Genomic DNA, 22,779 nt, shown 5'->3' with positions numbered 1-22,779 from the left:
GTTATTATTATGGCTACTTTTATATCCTGGCATATAAATTTGTCCCTTTATAAATTTGTACTTTAAGAGAGAGTTCTAGAAAAGAATTATTAGGACAAAGGGTATGGATATCATTAAGGCTCTTCATATATACTTTTAAACTGCCTTATGCACCGTTTCAATTTACACTTATTACAAGGAATGAGAGTTCCAATCTTAATATTCCTTTGTTCACTTTACTAATTTGGTTATTTAAAAAACCTATTAAAATTTTTTTCATTCCTAGTGAGGATAAATATTTTGAATAGATTTATTCTGACTAGTTATATTTCCATTATATTCTTTATTCATTTCTATTTCAGTATTAGTGCTTTTTCCTGTAGATTTTTAAATGTTCTTTAAACAGTATGGATATTAATCTATTATCTAATATGCTTTTTCATATAATCCTACATCATTTTTACTTTTTTACATTTGTTTTTACTTTTAAGTTTTATTTACTATGAACATGTATCATTTTTGTAATTAAATGTTTATCAGAAAAGACAGGCTATAAAAATTAGTTTTCTTATGACATCAAGATTCTCTAATAATTACAAATGAAATAAAAAATAAGTATTGTATGTGGGCTCTTAGAACACTTTCCACATTACATCCCTACCTTTAGCAGCCTGTCAAAGAGAATGATTCTGTTAAGCTGGTACTCTGTGTCCCTCTCTCGGATGATTAAAGGCAACGTAGCAGCAGCAGACAACTCATTACTGCTGTTTGAATGAGGTAAATTAGACTGGCTATAAAAGAGAAACAAAAGGCAAAAAATTAAAAAACAACACCTCCATATTAAGTGTTTTATTTAGGAAATGCTCTTCATTGAACATATATGTTTCTTACCAATCTAACATAAACGGTGAAGAAAAATAAGTGTAAAAGGAGACTCTATATACTCACTCATCTTCAAGTAGTGGGTAAAATGCTTCTCCACCAACATCTTTTAATCTCTGTGATTTAAAAGAGAAAATATTATGTGTGAGACTCTGAGGCAGAAATGCTGAACCACACTTCAAAAGCAACATAATATAAAATTTATGAATTTATATGAGGTACTGAGAAGTATAAAATTTAAAATCCATTCCAATCATAAATATACAAATATATTATGCCTCTAGTGATTAAGTTTAGCTCTGAACCATAGTTTTTGTACATTGATTATTTTTACCTACAGGTGTCTCTTGTAAATGTTAGACATCTACTATGATATCTTCCAAACACAATTCAGAATTACTGAAATTAGTATAAAATTTAATACATGGATAATACATTGTTAAATTATACTAGAGGCCTGATGCACGAAATTTGTGCAAGAGTAGGCCTTCCTTCCCCTGGCTGCCGGCACTGGCTTCTCTCTGGCACCCAGGACTCAGGCTTCCCTCCAGCCGCCGGCAGGCACCTTGGACCTGGGCCTCCCTTACAGCCCTGGCTTCGTCTGGAAGGTTTTCTGGAAGGATGTCTGGTCTAATTAGCATATTATGCTTTTATTATTATAGATGAAGGTTATTTTAAAAGGTACTTTAAAAATATATACCCCTTAATTTAAAACTCAATTCAATTTACTTATTTTTACTTTGTAATTACTACAAACTAAGACAATAGTAAGGGTACTAATAAAATAAAATTCAAAAGAATTTTTTACAACATATTTTGAATATGTATGATTCAAATATTGATGAGTTCAATTCTCTTAATTATCTTTTTTAAAAGTCATTATAAAATGTTTCTCCAATAATAACATAACATGCAGGATTATAGGTATTCTTCAAAAACGTAAGAAGACAGGCCATAGTATAGTAAAATCTTAGACACATCCTAAGCAGGGTGATTAAAGTTATCGCCACCTTGCCTGCTGCTTTGCTCTTCAGTGCAACTCCCAACTTGAAGACAGAGTGTCTGCTCCTATGGGATTCACACAGAGGTTCAAGCTCCGTGTGCAGCTGGCACTGACCTTCTATTGATTAGAGTCCTTACGCACTTACATTAGCATTATTCACAAAATTTTTAAAAGCCAAAAAAAAATCTTTCATCCAACAATGAGAATCTGGCAAACACTGGTTTTATGCATGGCTTCTTTCTAAAATTTGACATGCCATGTATGCACTTATCCTATTTTGCCTTTAAATCTTAAGGTATTTCTTTCACGGATAAAAATTCTAAGTAGAAAACTAGTATTTCCCCAAGTTTGACTGCATTATTAATATGTAATTTTTAAAGTTTGAATTTTACTATCCGTTAAGGCATAAATATTACTTTTAGATCTATCTTCTGCTATTTTTTATTAATTAAAATTTTAGCATATCAAAGGCAAAAAAGGGCAAAAACACTTGTACAGAAAGTATAAGGTAAAAGTTATTCTTTGGTTTCCATATTACTTTAAAAATCAGCAATGTTAACATTTTTTCTAATATTTATAGAAAAAATATTTTTTTTTTGTTTTTGCAAATAAATTTTTAATGAAATCTTTTAGAACAAAACATAGAACATTATACAAAATATACTTATAATCTTGGTATAACTTTAAATAAGTAACAGTAAGTAAAATCTAATAGAACACAGTGAACTATAAAAACACTGATAAAAGTAAGAATTCTATTAATTAAAAGATACTATTCAAAAAATTAAAGAAGCCACAGATTAGAAGAAATTTGCAACACATATAGCCAACAAAGACCCTGTATTTGGAATACATTTTAAAAGCCCTCAACTCAGTAAGAAATGACTCAAAAAAATTGGCAAAAGATGAATCAGTCACACACAGAAGAGGTAAATAAACAGTCAAAAAACATGAAAGAACTCATATCTACACTATAACCATGGAATTAAACATTAGTATTATAGCAAAATACCATTCTGGTCCTTTTGGAGCAATAATTTTTAAAAAATTTGATGATACCATGTATTACCAAGTATGTGGAGAAATGAGAACTCTTATGATGGTACAAAGGTAAACAAATAAAACCACCTTTTGAGCGATGAGACAATATACATACTAAAGCTGAAGATGTACAGATGCATTTCCAATAATGCTGTACGTGGGCTCATACATTAAAGAAACTCTCTTATATTTTTAAATTAGGGAGGAATTCAAGGCTTCATGTGTATCTGTAAGGTTTCTTTAAAAAAAAAAAGGGTTTTCTGGCAAGTTTGCTAAAATAACAATCTTACATTTCTTAGCTGGCATAATGACAATGTCACAGTGGTATCATCTAATAGTGAGCTTCTATCGCGACCTTGTCCAAAGCTTTCCCCATCTTCAAAGAGGAAACTAGAAGAAATTTTAAAAATTATTATTTTAATGGGTACACAAAATCCAATTTAGTGTTTCTTCTACAAAAGAAATTTTATTCTAAATCATGAACTCTTTCATAAAAAAGAAATTTTAGATTTAATGGGTTAATAAAAATATGACTGCTGTTTGAAAATTCTCTAAACAATTCTAATTTTAAAATATATGTTGAGTAAGTATGAATATAGTGCATAAAGCATTTTAGCAACATCAGAGTGTGATTTACACTGTATCTTAAGTCAGATTCAACACAAAAGTTACTTTGCTGATACTATTCAAATGTGACCCTGAGAAAGTATATATGAATGAAGAATGATAAAGTGAGAAAAAAGAAAAACCTTACATAATGACCGTGATTTCACAGGGGAAAGGATATCAAATAATAAATGTATGAAATTTGTTTAGAATTTCAGAAAATTACTTTTGAGAATTTATATATCCTTTAAAGTATTTATTCTTAGAATTTCTCTCATCTTATTTCTTGATTTTCTACCTAACTCAATGTGCACAGTATAACTGAAGTTAATATTGAAAAATTAGTTTAAGAGAGAAAAAAGTAGAGAGCCAATGGTCTTTTCAAATAATTAACCTAAAATTTAACATGTGAGGGAAAGAAATGATCAGCAGGTGATTTCTACAATAACCTACAATGATAAAATCTAGTCTGAAAATCTAAAATTAAAATGCTAGAGCATTGGTGGAAACTCAAGAGATTCAGATTCAGATCTACATGAATAAATGCTAAGAGCAAGGGAACAGCAATAACCTTGTCCCTTAGGTTGTATTGTTATTTAAATTCCAATCTAATTTACAGAATAGTGTCCAGGATCTTGTGCAGTTGTGCAGATTTTGCTCAACACTGACTTAGCACTTTAATGATCTCTAAGACAAGCAAGTACCTCATATTTATGATTTATAATTGCAAATAGAAAATAGTTTCTCATAATAGGCACGTTAGCTGATTAACTCTTCAATATTACTGTTCTTTCTGACTTGTACCTTTTTCATTTATTGAACATCAATTATTACAAGGTATTCCGTAACAGTAACTTCATATGGAGATAAGCATATTACTTATAAACAAACAATATTTAATAAAAATAATGTTGATGAGAATTTAATAATTAGACACTTCATTAAAAAAAATAAGTTACTAACATCCAATAGCTGTGATAAACACTTAGTTGGAATGGCTATCCAATTTTTTTTTAAATTTATTACTACATTTTTAAAAAATTTCCAACATTTTTCTTTTCTTACTTGGGGAGTGTGCAGATAGGTGGTTTGGATCGAATGATTTCCTTGTTGACAAGCTCTTTCTCCAAGTCACCTCCAGCTAAACACCAAAGGTAATACACTTCCTCAATTGATCTTTCTGCCAGGTAATCACTGTTTATATCTATTAATGGCAAATTAAAGAGAATCACAATTATCTCACTATTTGTTTTTATTAAAAGGCAACAGACAATAATAGCTAATATTCTAAAACAGTAAAAACTTAAAAGCATAGTAAGATATCCTTAAGGATATACATACTATAAAATGCACAGAATATGAAATGTACGTTCAGTTTCTTGAGAAAAAGTGGAATTTTTGCCACCTGGGTCACAGATATATCAGGTATATCTAAGATATCGTGTTCTATGTAAAAGGATTAAGGGCAGAAAAACATAGAGTAGGCAAACAACACGAACTGCCCTATCTTTCATGTCTTGAGTCAATTGCTGCCTCTTTGGAGAAGTCTTTCTTGATGTCTCACGCAGGCTATGCTTCCATTCTGCTATGTTCAGAGAGACCTTCATTTGTAATCATAATTCTGTGACTAAATGTCTGTCTGCCTCACCATTTGGCATGAATGTTACTTGAAGGTACAGTGTGTGAAGCAAAGTAGAAACTCAATAAATATTTAATTGAATGAATGGTTAGTAACTATTTATTGCTATGACTTATTTCATAACTTTTCAGTATAGGAGTAACTTACTGGTGTCACTACAGCACACATTCTGAGAGGTGTAAATATCACAGAGAGATAAAAAGACAAAAGCTGATATTCTTTTAAAATGTGAAGTATAATAGTATGAATGTTCTATCAACAATACAATTTTTAGAGATCATTTATAATAGATTATCTATCTATCTATCATCTATCTATCTATCTATCTATCTATCTATCTATCTATCTATCTATCATCTATCTAAAAGCCTAAGTGACCAAATAACCAAAAGACTGGTCGACCAGTCACTATGATGCACACTGACCACCAGGGGACAGATGTTCAATGCACAGGATTGGGCTCCCTCCTGTATGGATCCGGTCTACAGGGATCGGGCTCCCTCCTGTCTGGATTGGGCTCCCTCCTGTCTTGATCAGGCCTGTGGGGATCAGGCTGAAACCGTCTACCCGACATCCCCCGAGGGGTCCCAGATTGCGAGGGCACAGGCCAGGCTGAGGCACCCCACCGGTGCACGAATCTGTGCACCGGGCCTCTAGTATGATATATAAATGTTGATGTAATGAAAATTCCACTGGGAATTAGAAGACCTGATTGTAGTATAAATATTTGAGATGAAAATGGGACTTTGTTTTGCATAGTAAATTTTTGTGTGGTACCACATCCTCTCCTTGATTCTTAAAGTTCCTGCTCAAAGTAAGTTAAATTGAAGGGATTAAAAGTTAGGTTAGTTATATAAAATGCTATGTTAAATATGCCCAGAGTTACCTCTTAATTCCAAGATAAGTGTCCATAAAGTCTCACTAATGTATTACATATATTGTTGATACTTTCAAAACTAGGATATGAGTACTCTCTTTAAAAACAAGGCTTATATTATTGCTTATTCTTATTTATCATTACCTTTACACAGCTGACTGATATCCTCAGGGAGAGTTAAGTCAGCACATCTCAGAGAAGATGAAAACAAACTGACAGGTTTTGTAAATGGGGTGTATAAAGGTGACACTTCACTGAACACCTTGTCCTGCATTAATTCATCTGGGGTTGGCCTTGAGAAACATTTAAAATACAGAGCATGAACGAAAGTCATTAGAATTTTCCTAGAATAATTCAAAAAAATAGTTAAAAGCCTTAAATACCTCATTAGCATATCCTATATAATAAAAGCCAATATGCTAAGTGTCTGACCATTCATTCGACCAGTTGCTATGATGAGCACTGACCACAAGGGGGCAGACACTTCAACCAGTAGGTTAGCTTGCTACTGGGTCTGGCCAATCGGGACTGGGAGAGATGGGCTGGACATGCCCTGGGGTCCTCCTATGGTCCCTCCCCAGCCCCGATCGTGCACTGGTGGGCTCCAACCTCTCAGGGGATGTCCGCAGGCCAGGCCGAGGGACCTCACCAGTGCACGAATCCGTGCACCAGCCTCTAGTAATATAATAAAGCCCTCCTTCATAGAGTCTAAAAGTATCCTATATAATAAAAGGCTAATATGCAAATAGATTGAACGGTGGAACGATCGGTCACTATGACGTGCACTGACCACCAGGGGGCAGACACTCAACGCAGGAACTTCCCTCTGGTGGTCAGTGTGCTCCCACAGGGGAAGCACCGCTCAGCCAGAAGCCAGGCTCTCAGCTGGCGAGCGCAGCAGCGGTGGCAGGACCCTCTCTCGCCTCCGTGGTAGTGCTAAGGATGTCCGACTGATGGCTTAGGCCCACTCTCTGCGTAGAGCGGGCCTAAGCTGTCAGTCAGACATCCCCTGAGGGTTCCTGGAATGTGAGAGGGTGCAGGCTGAGCTGAGGGACTCCCCCCGAGTGCATGAATTTCGTGCACTGGGCCTCTAGTATGTTTATAAAACAATCAAGTGACTGTAGGTAGCAAATGCTAAATTTTTTACCTTTGTTATGCTTTTTACACCCTGTGATCTACCAAAACTATTATATATGAGTGTCTCACTTTTAGCTTGATTACCATGTATCTGCTTTACTGAATATATTAAATAATAAAATTATACACTAACAATACCTCTTAGTTTCTTCCTATACTTAGTTTAATGTGGCCTATTTACCCAAAACTATGCTTTTAATATCATTACTTTCTTCCTAACATGCCTTGACAAAAATGTTTGTCTAAAGACAAATTAGAACATATTTTTATTATTTTTAAATATTATATACCTGAGGGAGTTTAGGGACAACTATATGGCTAACAATGACATCATCAAATGAAAAGAAATAATACAACTTCTAAGAAATCCTTTTATGTAATCAACAGTTCTTAGCTTACCTCACCATTTATCCAAGTCTTTTGCTATAATATACACTGCCAATAAACTTTTGTTCTCATTTCTCTTCTATCATTTTAATCGAGGAATATGTATACCTCACAGTTTAGCTGATTTTTTTATATTGGAGACTAGGAAATGAACCAGTAACTTCTTTTGGTATATTCTAGTTTTCTGAGCAAGGCTTAATTATTTCTTCTTCTTTTATTAACATATACTAAAGCCATAACTAACAGTTATTACTATATATATATATATATATATATATATATATATATGCTTATTAAATCCATTGGCATTAAAACCAGCAAGAAAAAAAATTAACTACTTATATGTTAAGGATCTGTGTAATCCCAAACTCTTAATATCAACCTCTTGGAAGGATGGAAGGTCAGACATTTCTTCAAAAGATCTATCACATTTTCAGGAAGCTCCTGGTAAATAAAGAGAAAAAAGAACTATTTACAATGACCAATCTTAAAAATAAATTTTAGGACAGGAGCAATAGAGGGTGGAAATGAGATACCTATAATACTATCAACAATAAAAAATAGAGTAAAAAGTAAATTTTACTCAAATGTTTGCTAACCTAGGATATTTTGATTTATTTATTTTTGTTCTAAAGATTTGTGTTTACCTGACAAACTCAAATGTTTTGTTCTTTCATCTTTATTATTATTTTTTCTTTTTAGTTAAACTTATTGGGGTGACATTGGTTAATAAGATAATATAGATTTCAAGTGTACATCTCTATGATACATCATCTTCATATTGCATTGTGTTTTGATTTTTTTACAAAGTCTTTATTTGGACTTTTCCCAAATAAACACAGCTTTAAAATAGCTTGCTATTGGATCCCAAATATGCAAAATAAACAAACTTTCAATAACAGATTAACCACAAACCTTTATAATGTCCAGGCAACCATGCTCTTCAGCCAGAACTATTACAGTATCATCCACGCAGTCTAAAAAATAGAAAAAGTATATGAATGAATGCTGCTGTTCTAATTTATCAGACATACTGGGTATTGAACTCTGATAATTTTAAAAAATATTATGTAATTCTGTTTTGGGTCCTGGAATATTAAAAAGTTTGTGATTTTTTAAACTTTCCTTATGTATAGTGGTAAAAATAAAGACTTCAAACACTAAATTTTAATTGAATCATAGATACTGAAATAAAGCCGCCTAATAGTAAGTGAAATAAAGCAGTGATCAAAGGAGATAAAGATTCTTGTCCATGCTTTTTCACTATATGTGTGTATTTTAAAAGGTTTTATTATCTTTTCATGATTATAAAACTAATTTATTTTTATTATATACAATTTGGAGAATGTATACATTTCTCTGAGGACTTAAAGTATAAGTTTGGTGACATTTAGAAATCTCCAAGACTCCTTAACAGCTATATTATCACTTTAAAATTAAATGTGGTAAATATGGTAAAATTTTATGGCATTTTATTTCTAATTCATTAGTATTAATATTTATTAATAATATTCTGTACACATTATTTGTATACTCTATTAATCTGTACATCAATCTATCACTCTTTTACATAAAGTGCTCTATCACTCCTTTTCTTTTTTTTACCATACATGCTTATAATTTATTCCACTCTAAAGTAGATACACACATTTTTATAAATTTGAATTGCAAATATTTATATCCAATATGCATATAAAACATATGAACTTGTTATAAGAAAAAATAAACATTATTCTTGACCCATTCACATATGAATCATCAAAGAGAAAGCTCCAAAGTTGATATATTATTTCATGGCAAACTGCTAGAGAAAAATATAATTTTATAGTCTCACTCTTCGATTTCACATGTTAGTTTACTGGCTATCATAAGGCTAATTTTACATCCATCCACAGCATAATTCCTTAGTAAATAAGGAAAGCTCTACTATAATTCATCTACGGCACTTCTTAAATTGTCCTGTTAATGCTTATCACTGATCATTAGAAAATTTAAAAAAAGTTAGGATATTTCAGTGTATTTGATTACTAACACTCAGTAAAGATTATATTTATATTTGAAATATAACTGCAAGACACTTACCCAATGTAAGCAAAAACTTTAGTCTTTCAGAAACATCCAAGCTCTGAAATAATTTTCTTCCCTAAATAAAATGGGAAAAGAATGCATGTAAACATTTGCATGTTTTTTCTTAGGAGGTCTTTTTTTCTAGAGCTGAAAATAATTTTATCAGGTACTTCTATTTCTCTTCAGATGTTTTATTAGATTTTTAAAGTTAGTTCCATTAAAGAAAAATTATTGGTTAGGTAATGATTTTTTTTTATATGTTACATAATATTTAACATTTAAACATTTTAGTTTGATCTCAAGCACTGTTCACTTTTGAGACCATACATACTTGAATGTCTCGATGGATTCCAGGCTACCAGGAATGTTATTAAGAGTACAAGATTCCTCTTGGGAAGGATTCAGATTACCCTTTCATCTGCCCAACTAATCCTTACTTACATATTATAATTCAGGCAATCTGTTGTCTCTATTAAGACACATTCCATGACACTCCCTTCTCCCACAATAACTTGACCATCCTTTGCTCTCACAGAACAACTGGTATATTTATTTTAAGACACATACATTATATTTTAATTGTTTCTTTTTAAAATATTTATATAGTTTTATTGAATTCATAGAAGAAGGGAGAGGGAGAGACAGAAACATCAATGATGAGAGAGACTCATTGGTCAGGTGCCTTCTGCATGCCCCATACTAGGGATAAAGCCTGCAACGCAGGCATGTGCCCTGACCAGGAATCGAACTGTGACCTCCTGGTTCATAGGTCGACACTCAACCACTGAGGCACATTGGTCAGGCTTTAATTGTTTTCTTTATTGGCTTCAGGGGGCTCCTTGGAATGCAGTCTGGAATCAAACACTTATAACTTCAGTGACTATATGCCGAACAACTATTGTGTGTCAAATTTGATATTCTACTACCAGTTACACAACTTGGGCAAATTACTTAACCACCTAAGCCTCACTTTTCTCATCTATTAAAATTGAATATTTACAGTAAGGGTTATTTATATAATGTATAAAAATACATAGCATTTTCTGCACATAGATATGCTTCATAAATGTTTAGTATTATGTTTTTCTTATTATAAACAAATTAAAACTTATATGTCCCTTAAAATAGACTTAGAATATGAAAGCTTAAGAAGAGATAGCATGGTTTTTATATAGAGAAGATGAAACTCTGATTTAAAAAGAAAAAAAAGGAAAAAACTTTCTCAAAGACTTATAAAATTAGAAATGCAGACCTGGATAGTTTGGCTCAATGGATAGAATGTTGGCCCTAAGACTGAAGGATGCCAGGTTCTATTACAGTCAAGGGCACAAAACTTATGCAGGCTCGATCCCACCAGGGTCTGGGTGCATACGGGAGGCAAACAATTGATGTTTCTCTTTCTGTCTCTCCCTCTCCCTTCCACTCCCTTTAGCAATCAAGTAAATTCGTGTGTGTGTGTGTGTGTGTGTGTGTGTGTGTGTGTGTGTGTGTGTTTTCATTAGTAGAGATCTTCTTTAGATGTTTGGTATTTCTTAGATATTTACTCATGTTTTAATATAGGATTCTACACATCATTTAGCCAGTGATGGTGAACCTATGACACACATGTCAGAGGTGACACGCGAACTCATTTTTTTGGTTGATTTTTCTTTGTTAAATGGAATTTAAATATATAAAATAAATATCAAAAATATAAGTCTTTGTTTTACTATGGTTTCAAATATCAAAAAATTTCTATATGTGACATGGCACCAGAGTTAAGTTAGGGTTTTTCAAAATGCTGACACGCCGAACTCAAAAGGTTCACCATCACTGATTTAGACTATGGAACCTTCTGGGTGGCAAAGTGACTATAGTAACTTTCTGGTGATATGGCCAAAGATTCCTAGCAAAATGGTCTTGGAATAGCTTCTCATCTATTTTCTTTGAATTTCTAGTATAACCAAAGTTGCCTTTGTTAGCTGTTGGTATGCTATTAATTTATATCTTAGTATTTGTTTGATGAGGCAGAGAAAGATTTAAGCTCACGTTCAGTTTGCCATCCTTAAACTGTCTAAACTTTGAGTACCACTTAAAATGTCATAAAGCCCACATAATGAAATTAATATTTCCTTCTTGGTATTCACACAGCTCTCTGAGTTTATCTTCAAAATTTATGGATTTGAATTACTTTATAAGCTTCTTCACAATGTGTCTTAATCACAGTTTATTCCTTGTTGCATTTGTCATGATGCTATATATACAACATATACATACAGTAAATACTCTTTAACATTTTAAAAATTGAAATATTCATATAAGACATACCCAGATCATTAGTAAAGAGTTTAGATATAGTTGATGGTAATAAAAAGAAAAAACAAACTGTATATTTTACATTTATTATACTTCGCTTTCATATTCCAAAAATAATTTTTCAATTTGTCTATGATTTTAAACAACAATAAGATTTATTATTATTTTATACCGATGAAAAAAGTAAGATGGTCTAAACAAAGGATAGCAAAGAATCAGAATATCTGACATTTTCCCTTAGAGAAAGAACTGCCAATATGTAAATGACAAAAGTTATTATGCATATTTATTATTTTTATTACTATTATTATTTAATCCTCACTTGAGGACATGCTCAGAGAGAGGAAGGGGGAGAAAGAGAGAGAGTGAGAAAGAGACAGAAAGAAGAGAGAGAGAGAGAGAGAGAGAGAGAGAGAGAGAGAGAGAGAGAGAGACATCGATCAGTTGCCTTCCATACGTGCCCCAACCTGGCATCGAACCTATAACCCAGGTATGTGCCCTGACCAGGAATCAAACCAGCAATCTTTCATTGCACAGGACTATGCTCAAACAAATAAGACACTCCAGCCAGGATATTATGCATAATTAATAATAATAAAAGCTAGCATTTATGGATTGTTCACTCTGTAACACACTATACTAAGTACTTTATATACATTATTTCATTTTATTTTTTCAACAATTTTGCAATATAGACACTATTGTTATGTATAGAAGTGGAACCAAGGCTTTGAGAAGTTAGTTAGCTAACGTAACTCACACAGCTCTTCTTTGCAGCATCAGAATTTAAACCCAGTTCTCTCTGACTACAGAAGCTTATCTCGTAACTATTATGCTTTACTACCTCTGCTTTGAATTAATTCAAAAATATATAAAAGGAGAAAAATAATGTCAATCTAATTCTTAAATATGGTAAACATTAGTGACTTAATTTTTCAAAATATTTTGAAAGTTCCTTGGAAGACAGATATAATAGATAAATAATAAAAATTTCTGCATCAAATAACCTCGTCGTCCAAGTAAAGTAGACAAATTTGATAAATGCCAAAATAGAAGAGGAGAGCAAAGAAGACAGTAACCAAAGGCTGGCAGATATTTGAAGGTAGAATCGACAGATTGTTAGTTGCTCCTCCAAATCAATTTTCAACTCCTTTCTCAATATATAGGTGTCCAGCTGAAGACAACATGTTCTAGTCTCCCTTGTACCTATATGTAGCAACATGTGTAAATTATCACTAGTGAAAAGTAGTGTTCATCAGTTTTAGATCACATCCTTAAATAGTTACCATGAATCACTCTTCTTCTTTCCTCATGGCTAAAAAAAAGTGATAGTGAGAGAACTTTGGAAACTAGATGCTGGAGCCATTCCTGATAGCCTAATATGCTAATTAGACTGGATGTCTTTTGGATGTCCTTCCTGATGAAGCTGGGGCCACAGGGAAGCCAGCCGAGTCTGGCGCTTGCGGGTGGTCTGAGGGAAGCCAGCCTGGGTCCCAGGTGCCTGCTGGTGGCTGGAGGAGGGAAGCAGCCCAGGTCCTGGGTGCTGGAGGGAAGCCGGTGCCAGCAGCCAGGGGAAGGAAGGCCTACTCTTGCATGAATTTTCATGCATCGGGCCTCTAGTTGTAGAATAAAGCCCACTCTACCCTCAATGGGCTGTTACATGAGGGAGAAAAACATCTTCAGCGGTTCTCAACCCGTGGGTCGTGAACAATGAAAATACATCCTGCATATCAGATATTTACATTACGATTCATAACAGTAGCAAAATTACTATGAAGTAGCAATGAAAATAATTTTATGGTTGGGGTCACCCAACATGAGGAACTGTATTAAAGGGTCGCAGCATTAGGAAGGTTGAGAACCACTGAATTCTATGTTCTTTAAACTACTGCATTTTTAACTCCTTTGTTTTTATAGCAGTTTTTTCTTTACACTAATAGATACAGAGGAAATCTGGGAAAGGCCTCAGAAAAAGCCAACATATAAAGTGAGTCTTATAGGAAACGTAAGAGAACAGGAGAAGAGAAGGTATCTAAAAAGAAAGACCACAGAAGGGAGAGAGCATGAACGTATCAAAGAATGTAAGCAGTTTTAGCCTAAACATTTATACAATGCTTAGTTTTTAACTTTGTATAGTGTAAATTTTTTTGTACTTAATACAAGGGTAAAAATTTCTAGAAATACCAAATGATATTTACACTTAGTAAAATTTACAATTAGTAAAAGTGTAAACATTTCTAGAGCTACCAAAATAATAGGTAAATTAATTGTCAAACAGGATTTTGTTAAAAGTCAAATTGAGAATTAAGATATTTCTCCTCATATCTAGTCAATTTGCAAAGCAAAAAGATATTATTACCAAATAGTTTTCTTATTAAAAAAGTTATTCTAAGAAATTTTATTACTTTAATGTTTTTTTATACCTACCACACAGAGCTCAAATAAAATGATTCCTAGAGACCATACATCTGATTTGGGGCCAGAAGGCAATGGTTTTTCACTTGGCATATGATCAGTTGTTTTGGAAATTCCTTGTGCAATTACCTCAGGTGCCAAGTATGATGGATACCTATAATGATATATTTAAAAAATGAATTATTACTATGAACAACAACAAAGCTAGGAAGAAGTAAAGAACATTTTATGTTTCAAAACAGTATTCATTACTTTGAATACTAGAAATGTAAAAAAGTTGTAATAATATATAAATTAGAAGCTAAGACTCTCCCATCTCTGTGCTTCAGTCACTCATACATACTCATGTACATGTAAACTTGACCACCAATCACCACTGCCCTACAAGGCAGCATACTATACACATTACTCTATATATGCCATAGAGATCATTCAACAACAATAAGTATAGCTTTGCCTCATTCTTTTGGAAAACTGTCAGACACTGTGCATATGTACTTAATTTATTTGAGCAAACTCTGATGACCATTTTGAAAGTTCCTATTATAAACAACTAGAGGCCCGGTGCACAAAAAATTGTGCACTTGGAGGGAAGTGGGGGGGGGGGTCCCTCAGCCCGGCCTGTGCCCTCTCGCAGTCTGGGACCCCTTGGGAGATAACGACCTGCTGGCTTAGGCCTGCTCCCCAATGGCAGAGGGCAGGCCCAATCCCTAGGTGCAGCCCCTGGTCGGGCTCAGAGCAGGGTCGATTGGGGAGTTGGGGTGCCGCCCCCTGTCATGCACAGAGCAGGGCGGATTAGGAGGTTGCGATGCCACCCTCAGTCACACTCAGGGTAGGGCCGATTGGGGGGTTGGGGCACCGCCCCCTGTCATACTCAAGGCAGGGTCGATGGGGAGGTTGTGGCGCCACCCCGTCACCCACAGAGCAGGGCCAATCAGGGGGTTGGGGCGCTGCCCCTGTCATGCTGATCCCGGTGCCGGGAGGCCTCTCAGTTCCGCTGATCCCGGTGCTGGGAGGCATATTACCCTTTTACTATATAGAATAGAGGCCTGGTGCATGGGTGGGGGCTGGCTGGTTTGCCCTGAAGGGTGTCCCGGATCAGGGTGGGGGTCCCCACTGGGGTGCCTGGCTTATTAAAATATTTTGAAAGGTTTTCCTTAAAATATATTTCAGGATATCCTATCTAATAAAAGAGAAACATGGTAATTAGTGTACGACCGCTACCCTTCCCATTGGCTAATCAGGGCGATATGCAAATTAACTGCCAGCCAAGATGGCGGCCAGCAGCCAGGCAGCTTGAAGTGAACATGAGGCTTGCTTGCTTTAGTGACGGAGGACTCCATCGTTCCCCGCCTGCCACTGCCAGCCTCTGAGCTTGCAGTCTGAAACATTGTTACAAATATAGAAACTAAACAAAACCCCAGAAACCTGCTTTCAACCAGCCGGGATCTCAGACCTGGAGTTGAAACAGTGTTTCGATTACAGAACCCAAACAAACCAGATACCTGCTTTCAGCAGCCGAGGCCTAAGAGCTGGAGCCAAGCCTCAGAGCTAAAGCTGGCCCAGAATAAAAAAAAAAGAAAAAAAGGAGCGGTTGGGAGCTTCAGTCACCCGCCAGCCTGAAAACAGCCCTCAGCCCCTCACCCAGACTGGCCAGGAACCCCAGTGGGGACCCCCTCCCTGATCCAGGACACCCTTCAGGGCAAACCAGCCAGCCCCCACCCATGCACCAGGCCTCTATATAGTAAAAGGGTAATATGCTTCCCAGCACCGGGATCAGCGTGACAGGGGGCAGCGCCCAAACCCCCTGATCACTCTGCGGCTCTGTGTGTGACGTGAGGCGGGGCCACAACCTCCCTATCCGCCCTGCTCTGTTTGTGATAGGGGAAGGCACCCCAACCCCCTGATCAACCCTGCTCTGTGCCTGATAGGGGGGAGCTCCCCAACCCCCTGATCGCCCTGCGGCTCTGTGTGTGACAGGGTGCGGCGCCCCAATCCCCTGATTGGCCCTGCTCTGTGTGTGACAGGGTGCGGCGCCCCAACTCCCCCACCCCCCAGGGGCCCTGCTCTGTGTGTGATGGGGTAGAGCCATAACCTCCCCATCGGCCCTGACCTGAGTGTGACAGTGGCAGTGCCCCAACCCCCTGATCGGCCCTGCTCTGTGGGTGATAGAGGGCAGTGCCCCAACCCCTACCCCCCACCAGGCCCTGCTCTGTGTGTGACGGGGTAGAGCCATAACCTCCCCATCGGCCCTGCCCTGAGTGTGACAGGGTGCGGCGCCCCAACCCCGATTGGCTCTGCTCTGTGCATGACAGGGCATGGCGCCGCAACCTCCCCATCGACCCTGCCTTGAGTGTGACAGGGGGCAGCGCCCCAACCCCCCAGTCGGCCCTACCCTGAGCGTGACTGAGGGTGGCATCACAACCTCCCGATCCGCCCTGCTCTGTGCATGACAGGAGGCGGCGCCCCAACTCTCCAATCGACCCTGCTCTGAGCCGGACCAGGGGATGCACCTAGGGATTGGGCCTGCCCTCTGCCACGCGGAAGCAGGCCTAAGCCAGCAGGTCGTTATCTCCCGACGGGTCCCCGACTGCGAGAGGGCACAGGCCGGGCTGAGGGACCCCCCTCCTCCCCCCGAGTGCACAAATTTTTGTGCACCGGGCCTCTAGTATATAATAATTATAAACAGCAATGAATTTAACCATTCATTACAGGTTTGGTAGAATTTGCCTGAGTCTGGTCCAGTTATCTCTCTTGGGAAAGGCAACATTAATTACGCTTCTGTAATTGGTGTTCTCAGATTTTAAAGTTCTCTTTGGTAATTTTGGTAACTTGTATTTCCTCTCCAATTAACCATTTCATCTTAGCTTTCAAATTTACAGAGTTAAGCAAAAGAGTCTATTGAAGTCTTTTAATGTTCTCTAAATCTCTGGTTATATTTCTACTAGAGGCCCATTGCAGGAAGATTCCTGCAAGAATAGGGCTTCCTGCAGCCAGAGCGAAGCAGAGAAGGGAGCAAAGCCCGCCCTTCTCTGCTGCCTCGCTCCCTCCTGTCTCCGCTGCCTTGGGATACTCCATCAGCGGTGGAGCAGAGTGGGCAGATCGTGCCTCGTCGCTCGGCCCCGCGGCCCCCAGCTGGGTGACAGGGCCGGACACTCGCCCACCCCCCTCACCTCCCCCACCACCTGCCTGGCCAACACACCTGGACACTTCAGCGGCGGGGCTGAGGGGACTGGGAACCGTCATCTTGTGGCTATGGGCGCTGCCATCTTTGTGATGGAATGATGGCTAATTTGCATATTACTCTTTTATTAGATAGGATTACCATAATTTCTTTGTGCACTTGAGTTCTCTGCCTTTTTCCTGATTAGGTTAACTAATAACTGTCATGGAAGTGTTGTTGTTGTTGTTTTAATCCTCTCTTTTCAACATAAACTGATGAATAAAAACAGATCCAGAGACAGAGAAGCATTGATCAGACCATCAAACCTCAGAGGGAAGGTAGGGGAGGGTGGGGGTAAGGGGGAGAGATCAACCAAAGGACTTGTATGCATGCATATAAGCCTAACCAATGGACACAGACACCAGGGGATGAGGGCATGAGTGGAAGGAGGGGGTTTGGGGATGTGGGGGCAATGGGGGAATAAGGACACATATCTAATACCCTAATCAATAAAGAAAATTAAAAAAATAATACTTTACTATATTTGGTCATAGGTTCCATGAGAATTTGATATAGTTTAATTTCACTAAAGATAAATATTTATATTTATTGAGTACGAGGAAATTTTTAGTAGGACATTCAATGGTAAAACGTAGGAAATTAGGAAGACAATCAAATTACATTCAAAATCTTTCTATCAGACTTATACTATTTTTATTTTTCTGATAAATTCCATGAAACCTGAAGTAGTTCTGTTGAGATGGAAATTATTTCTCCTCTCAGTGATCCCCATAGTATTTTATTAGTATCTTTCTTATGGGTCCATCCTGTGTGTCAGCTATTTATTTTACTTGTTCTATATTTTGCCGGGGTCCAACCCCAGCAGGTCCAGGGGTCCCCAAAGGTGTAGACGGAGTCGGCGAAGAAGGAAGGACACGGAGACAGCGTTCAGTTGATCAGCAGCCTAGCCAGGATCTCCAGCCAGGATCTCCAGCCAAGTTCTGGTCTGGATCTCCAGAGAGGTTCTGCTGTTTATTGTTTTGTTACATCCGTATTTATACCAGTTGATTTTAATCCTGTCAATTTCTATTACAAAGGTTAGGGCGTTTCTTATCTCCATTCCAGGGAGTAAAGATTATGTAGCTTAAGCATGATTGTTTGCAGTGATTAACTGCCCGCCTGGCACTTAGTTAAGGAGTTTCATCCCCTCCCTGACTTCAGGGAAAAATCCCTACCTGGGGAAACAACCTTTCTAGGAGAGGCATCCCCTCCCTGACTTCAGGGAAAAATTCCTACCTGGGGAAACAACCTTTCTTGGAGAGGTGACCTTGGTTAAAACACACAGCGCTAAGGGGAGCAAACATATTAAGAACAGTATGCTATATACGCCAGGTCCCTTGAAACATATGCTGTGCAGATGTTTCTTTCCTGCAGCGACTGTGTCAAGCGGCAAGGATGGACCGGCTTCCGGCAATATTTTATGTAATAGACTATATGCAATATGTAGTATTATACATTTTTATGCTTATAATAATTAATATACAAAAATTTACTCTCCTATCTAAATAAACTACTTGAGGACACTGGTACAATATACATTTTTAAAAATCCTCAGCAACTACCAACAAAACTTAAATATAAGATATGCTTAGTATATTTTTGCTAAAAAAATAATACTAATTTCATTTTTCTTATTGAATTTATTGGGATGCCATTGGCTCACAAAACCATACAGGTTTCAAGTGTACAACTCAACAAAATATCTGCACACTACATTGTGCACCCATAGCCCAAAGTCTTTTTCCATCCCCATTTATAACCCTTAGCCCACCTCCATGTGCTCCCACCCCTCTTTCTCTCTATCACCACACTGTTATCTGTGTCTATGTGTCATATATATATATATATATATATATATACACACACACACACATATGTGTTTTTTTTGCTTAATCTCTTATCAAAATGTCAGTAGACAAAAATTTAAAAAGCAGGTCATACGTAAGAATCAGACCTATTGGCAATTGCTAGGTTTGAATCCTACTGCCTGGACATGAAAGGAACAAATATACCTTTAGAATATAAACGAAAAGGAGTAAAATTCTGCTCTATTTGTTGCGGAATTTTGCTTATTTATTATCAGATTTAGTCATGAGCACAACCATCTAATTTTTTGACTCAATGAAATTAGCTTATTACACCACCCTGCAATGACATTAATCAAAATATACTTAAGTATATGTAACATCCTATCTAATAATAGACAAACATGGTAATTAACTGTACCTCCAACACGCTTCCCATTGGCTAATGAGGGCGATATGCAAATTAACTGCCAACCAAGATGGCGGCCGGCAGCCAGGCAGCTGAAGTGAACAGGAGGCTTTGTTGCCCTGGCGATGGAGGAAGCCAAGGTTTCCCGCCTGCCGCCGCCCAGCTTTGAGCTCCTGAAGCAACAGCTCCAAACGATACAATGTTTCAATTATAGAAGCTAAAAGATGGTAGTTAATTTGCATACGCAGGCTCCAAGAGGTGGAGCGAAGCCAAACAGCCCCGAAGCCGCAGAGCAGCGAGGCTTCACCGCCCCAGGATCAGTGGTGCCGCGAAGCCTCAGGGCCCTGGGATCAGCGGAGCCACGAGGCCTCCTGGCCCTGGCATCAGCAGAGTGGAGAGGCCTCCTGGCCCCAGGATCAGCAAAGCGGAAAGGCCTCATGGCACCGGGATCAGCGGAGTGGAGAGGCCACCCGGCACCTGGAGCAGCGTCATGGGGGCAGCGCCGCAACCCCAAGATAGGCCCTACTCTGTGGGTGATGGGGCGGTGCCCCAACCCCCTGATTGGCCCTACTCTGCACGACAGGGGCAGCGCCCCAACCTCCTGATCGGCCCTGCTCTGTGCATGTCAGGGGGCGGCGCACCAACTCCCGGATCGGCCCTACTCTGTAGGTGACAGGGGGGAGGTCCCCAACCCCCAGATCAGCCTTGCTCTGTGTGTGACAGGGGCAGCGCCCCAACCCTCCGATTGGCCTGCTCTGTGACAGGAGGCGGTGCCCAAACCGCCCCCCTGCATCGGCCCTGCTCTGTGCGTGACAGGGTGGGGGTGCCACAAACTCCCGAATAGCCCTTTCCTGAGGTGACGGGGGCTGCGCCCCAACACCCCCCTTCGGCCCTGCTCTATTCCTGACAGGGGGCAGCACCCCAACCCCCTGATCGGCCGGCTCTGTGTGTGACAAGGGGTGGCGCCACAACCTCCCGATCCACCCTGCTCTGTGTGTGACAGGGGAAGGCGCCCCAACCCCCTGATCTGCCCTGCTCTGTATGTGACAGGGGGTGGCGCCACAACCTCCCCATTGACCCTGCCTTGAGTGTGACAGGGGGCAGTGCCCCAACCCCCCAATCGGCCCTACCCTGAGAGTGACTGGGGGTGCCATCGCAACCTCCCAATCCGCCCTGCTCTGTGCATGACAGGGGGCGGCGCCCCAACTCCCCAATCGGCCCTGCTCTGAGCCCGACCAGGGGCTGCGGGGCCGGCACCTAGGGATTGGGCCTGCCCTCTGCCACCCGGAAGCGGACCTAAGCCAGCAGGTCGTTATCCCCCGAGGTGTCCCAGACTGTGAGAGGGCACAAGTGGGGCTGAGGGACACCCCCCCCGCCAGTGCACAAATTTTTGTGCACCGGGCCTCTAGTCTATGTAATAAATGTAATGGAGGCACTCAATTAATACTTCCATTTCTCTTCCTGTGTTTTTCTACAGCCACCTCCTCACACTATGATTGTCAATACTTCTTATTTATTTGTAAAATACTAGTTAATTAAGTCATGAAGTATAACTTAAATTCAAATAGGCAAATTAGGTTTTTTAATTCCTTTTCATTTTAATACAATGATGAGGGTGATATTAATATATTCTTTTAATTTGTCCATGTATTTCTCTCATACACAAGTTTTAAGACATTTTACCCTAAGATATCATACTGCTTTTCTAAATGAATGTGGACTATCTCTTGAAACAACTGTCTAGTGGAAATAGCACTAGCTTTGGTATTATAATACATGTGTTCTGATTTTAGTCCTAACACATATTCTTTACATGATCTGGGTTTCTTAATCTTTAAAGTAGAAATAATAATGCTCACCTAATAAAACTGTTATATATTAGTGAATATATACATCTTTCTATAATAATAAAAGCATAATATGCTAATTAGACCAGATGTCCTTCCAGAAGTCCTTCCAGATGACCTTCCAGATGAAGCCGCAGTGGGGGGGGGTGGGGGGGGGGAAGAGGGGGCCAAGGCAGAGATGGCCACAGTGGCAGGCGGGGGCTGAGGCAGAGGTAGCTGCTGAGGTGGCAGGTGCCGAGCCCCTTGCAAAAATTTCGTGCATTGGGCCTCTAGTGTCGAATAAAAATGGAGAATGTGACACAAATGTAATGTATATTTATCATCACCATAATATGTCCAAAAGGCAAATTGGTCATTTTTAATCCTTATTCCTAACATATCTAACTCAAAAAAATAATAGTATGGATAGTAAAAAGTTAAGCAACAATATAGGTAAACTAGAGGCCCAGTGCACAAAATTTGTGCATGGGTAGGGTCCCTAGTGGCTGCCAGCCAGGGCCTCCCTTCCCTGGCTGCCAGCTGCCGGCCAGGGCCTTCCTTTGTTCCATGCCACCCCCTGGTGGTCATAGCAAGCGAGCGAAATCTTGGTCGGTTGAACTCCCAAGGAGACACTTTGTATATTAGGCTTTGATATATATATACAGAAGATTACTATACTTAAAACTCCGACTGGTGATCTCTGGAAGCATAGAGGTGGCCCTTGCTCCAATCAAGGATGATTAAATTAATCAATGAAAACAATAAGCCCTAAAGTTCTTCTTTAATGTAGATTATATCCTTTCAACAAGTACCGCTTCTTTAACATAGTATTTTAACACACAGAGAAAATTACCAGAGCCTTGCTATATGGCTGGTGAGGTAAATATGTGACTTTGATCATCTGTTTGACGTTTTAACAAGGTATTAAGCTACTGACCCACTAAAATCAATGTCCAATTTCTAACTCTATAATATTTTGAAACAGATGTTAACATTTTACTTTGTTGTTCCTTAATATTTGTCATTTGAATCAACTGTAAGCTTCTTCTGGTGTAAATATTTTCTTTCATGCCTTAGCTTTTTGATCACTTTATTTTCCCTGGCTAATGTTTCACATTTTGCTCTTTGATACTTTCTGTTCAGACCCTTTGGGTCTAAGACTTTAAAGTAAGCAAGACCAAATGGCAA

At 38.5% G+C, this 22,779-nt stretch overlaps 1 protein-coding gene across 3 annotated transcripts in view; it reads right to left on the bottom strand.

The window, feature by feature from the left end:
- The window catches only part of TBCK (TBC1 domain containing kinase), a 167,410-nt gene that overhangs the window by 94,431 nt on the left and 50,200 nt on the right, over positions 1-22,779 (bottom strand). For all 3 annotated transcript variants that reach the window (XM_036343987.1, XM_036343978.1, XM_036343998.1), the window contains exons 6-14: positions 14,341-14,482; positions 9,634-9,694; positions 8,467-8,528; positions 7,934-7,995; positions 6,172-6,320; positions 4,577-4,715; positions 3,196-3,295; positions 928-977; positions 641-770 (exon numbers count right to left, since the gene is read on the bottom strand). In XM_036343987.1, the coding sequence (XP_036199880.1) occupies positions 641-770; positions 928-977; positions 3,196-3,295; positions 4,577-4,715; positions 6,172-6,320; positions 7,934-7,995; positions 8,467-8,528; positions 9,634-9,694; positions 14,341-14,482 (895 nt within the window). The remainder of the gene's footprint in view (positions 1-640; positions 771-927; positions 978-3,195; positions 3,296-4,576; positions 4,716-6,171; positions 6,321-7,933; positions 7,996-8,466; positions 8,529-9,633; positions 9,695-14,340; positions 14,483-22,779) is intronic.

This window comes from Myotis myotis, unplaced genomic scaffold, assembly GCF_014108235.1.
Source record: "Myotis myotis isolate mMyoMyo1 unplaced genomic scaffold, mMyoMyo1.p scaffold_m19_p_1, whole genome shotgun sequence".
NCBI classification, from domain to species: domain Eukaryota; kingdom Metazoa; phylum Chordata; class Mammalia; order Chiroptera; family Vespertilionidae; genus Myotis; species Myotis myotis.
Note: the sequence above shows the minus strand (reverse complement) of the source record. Positions and strands in the feature narration are given on the sequence as shown.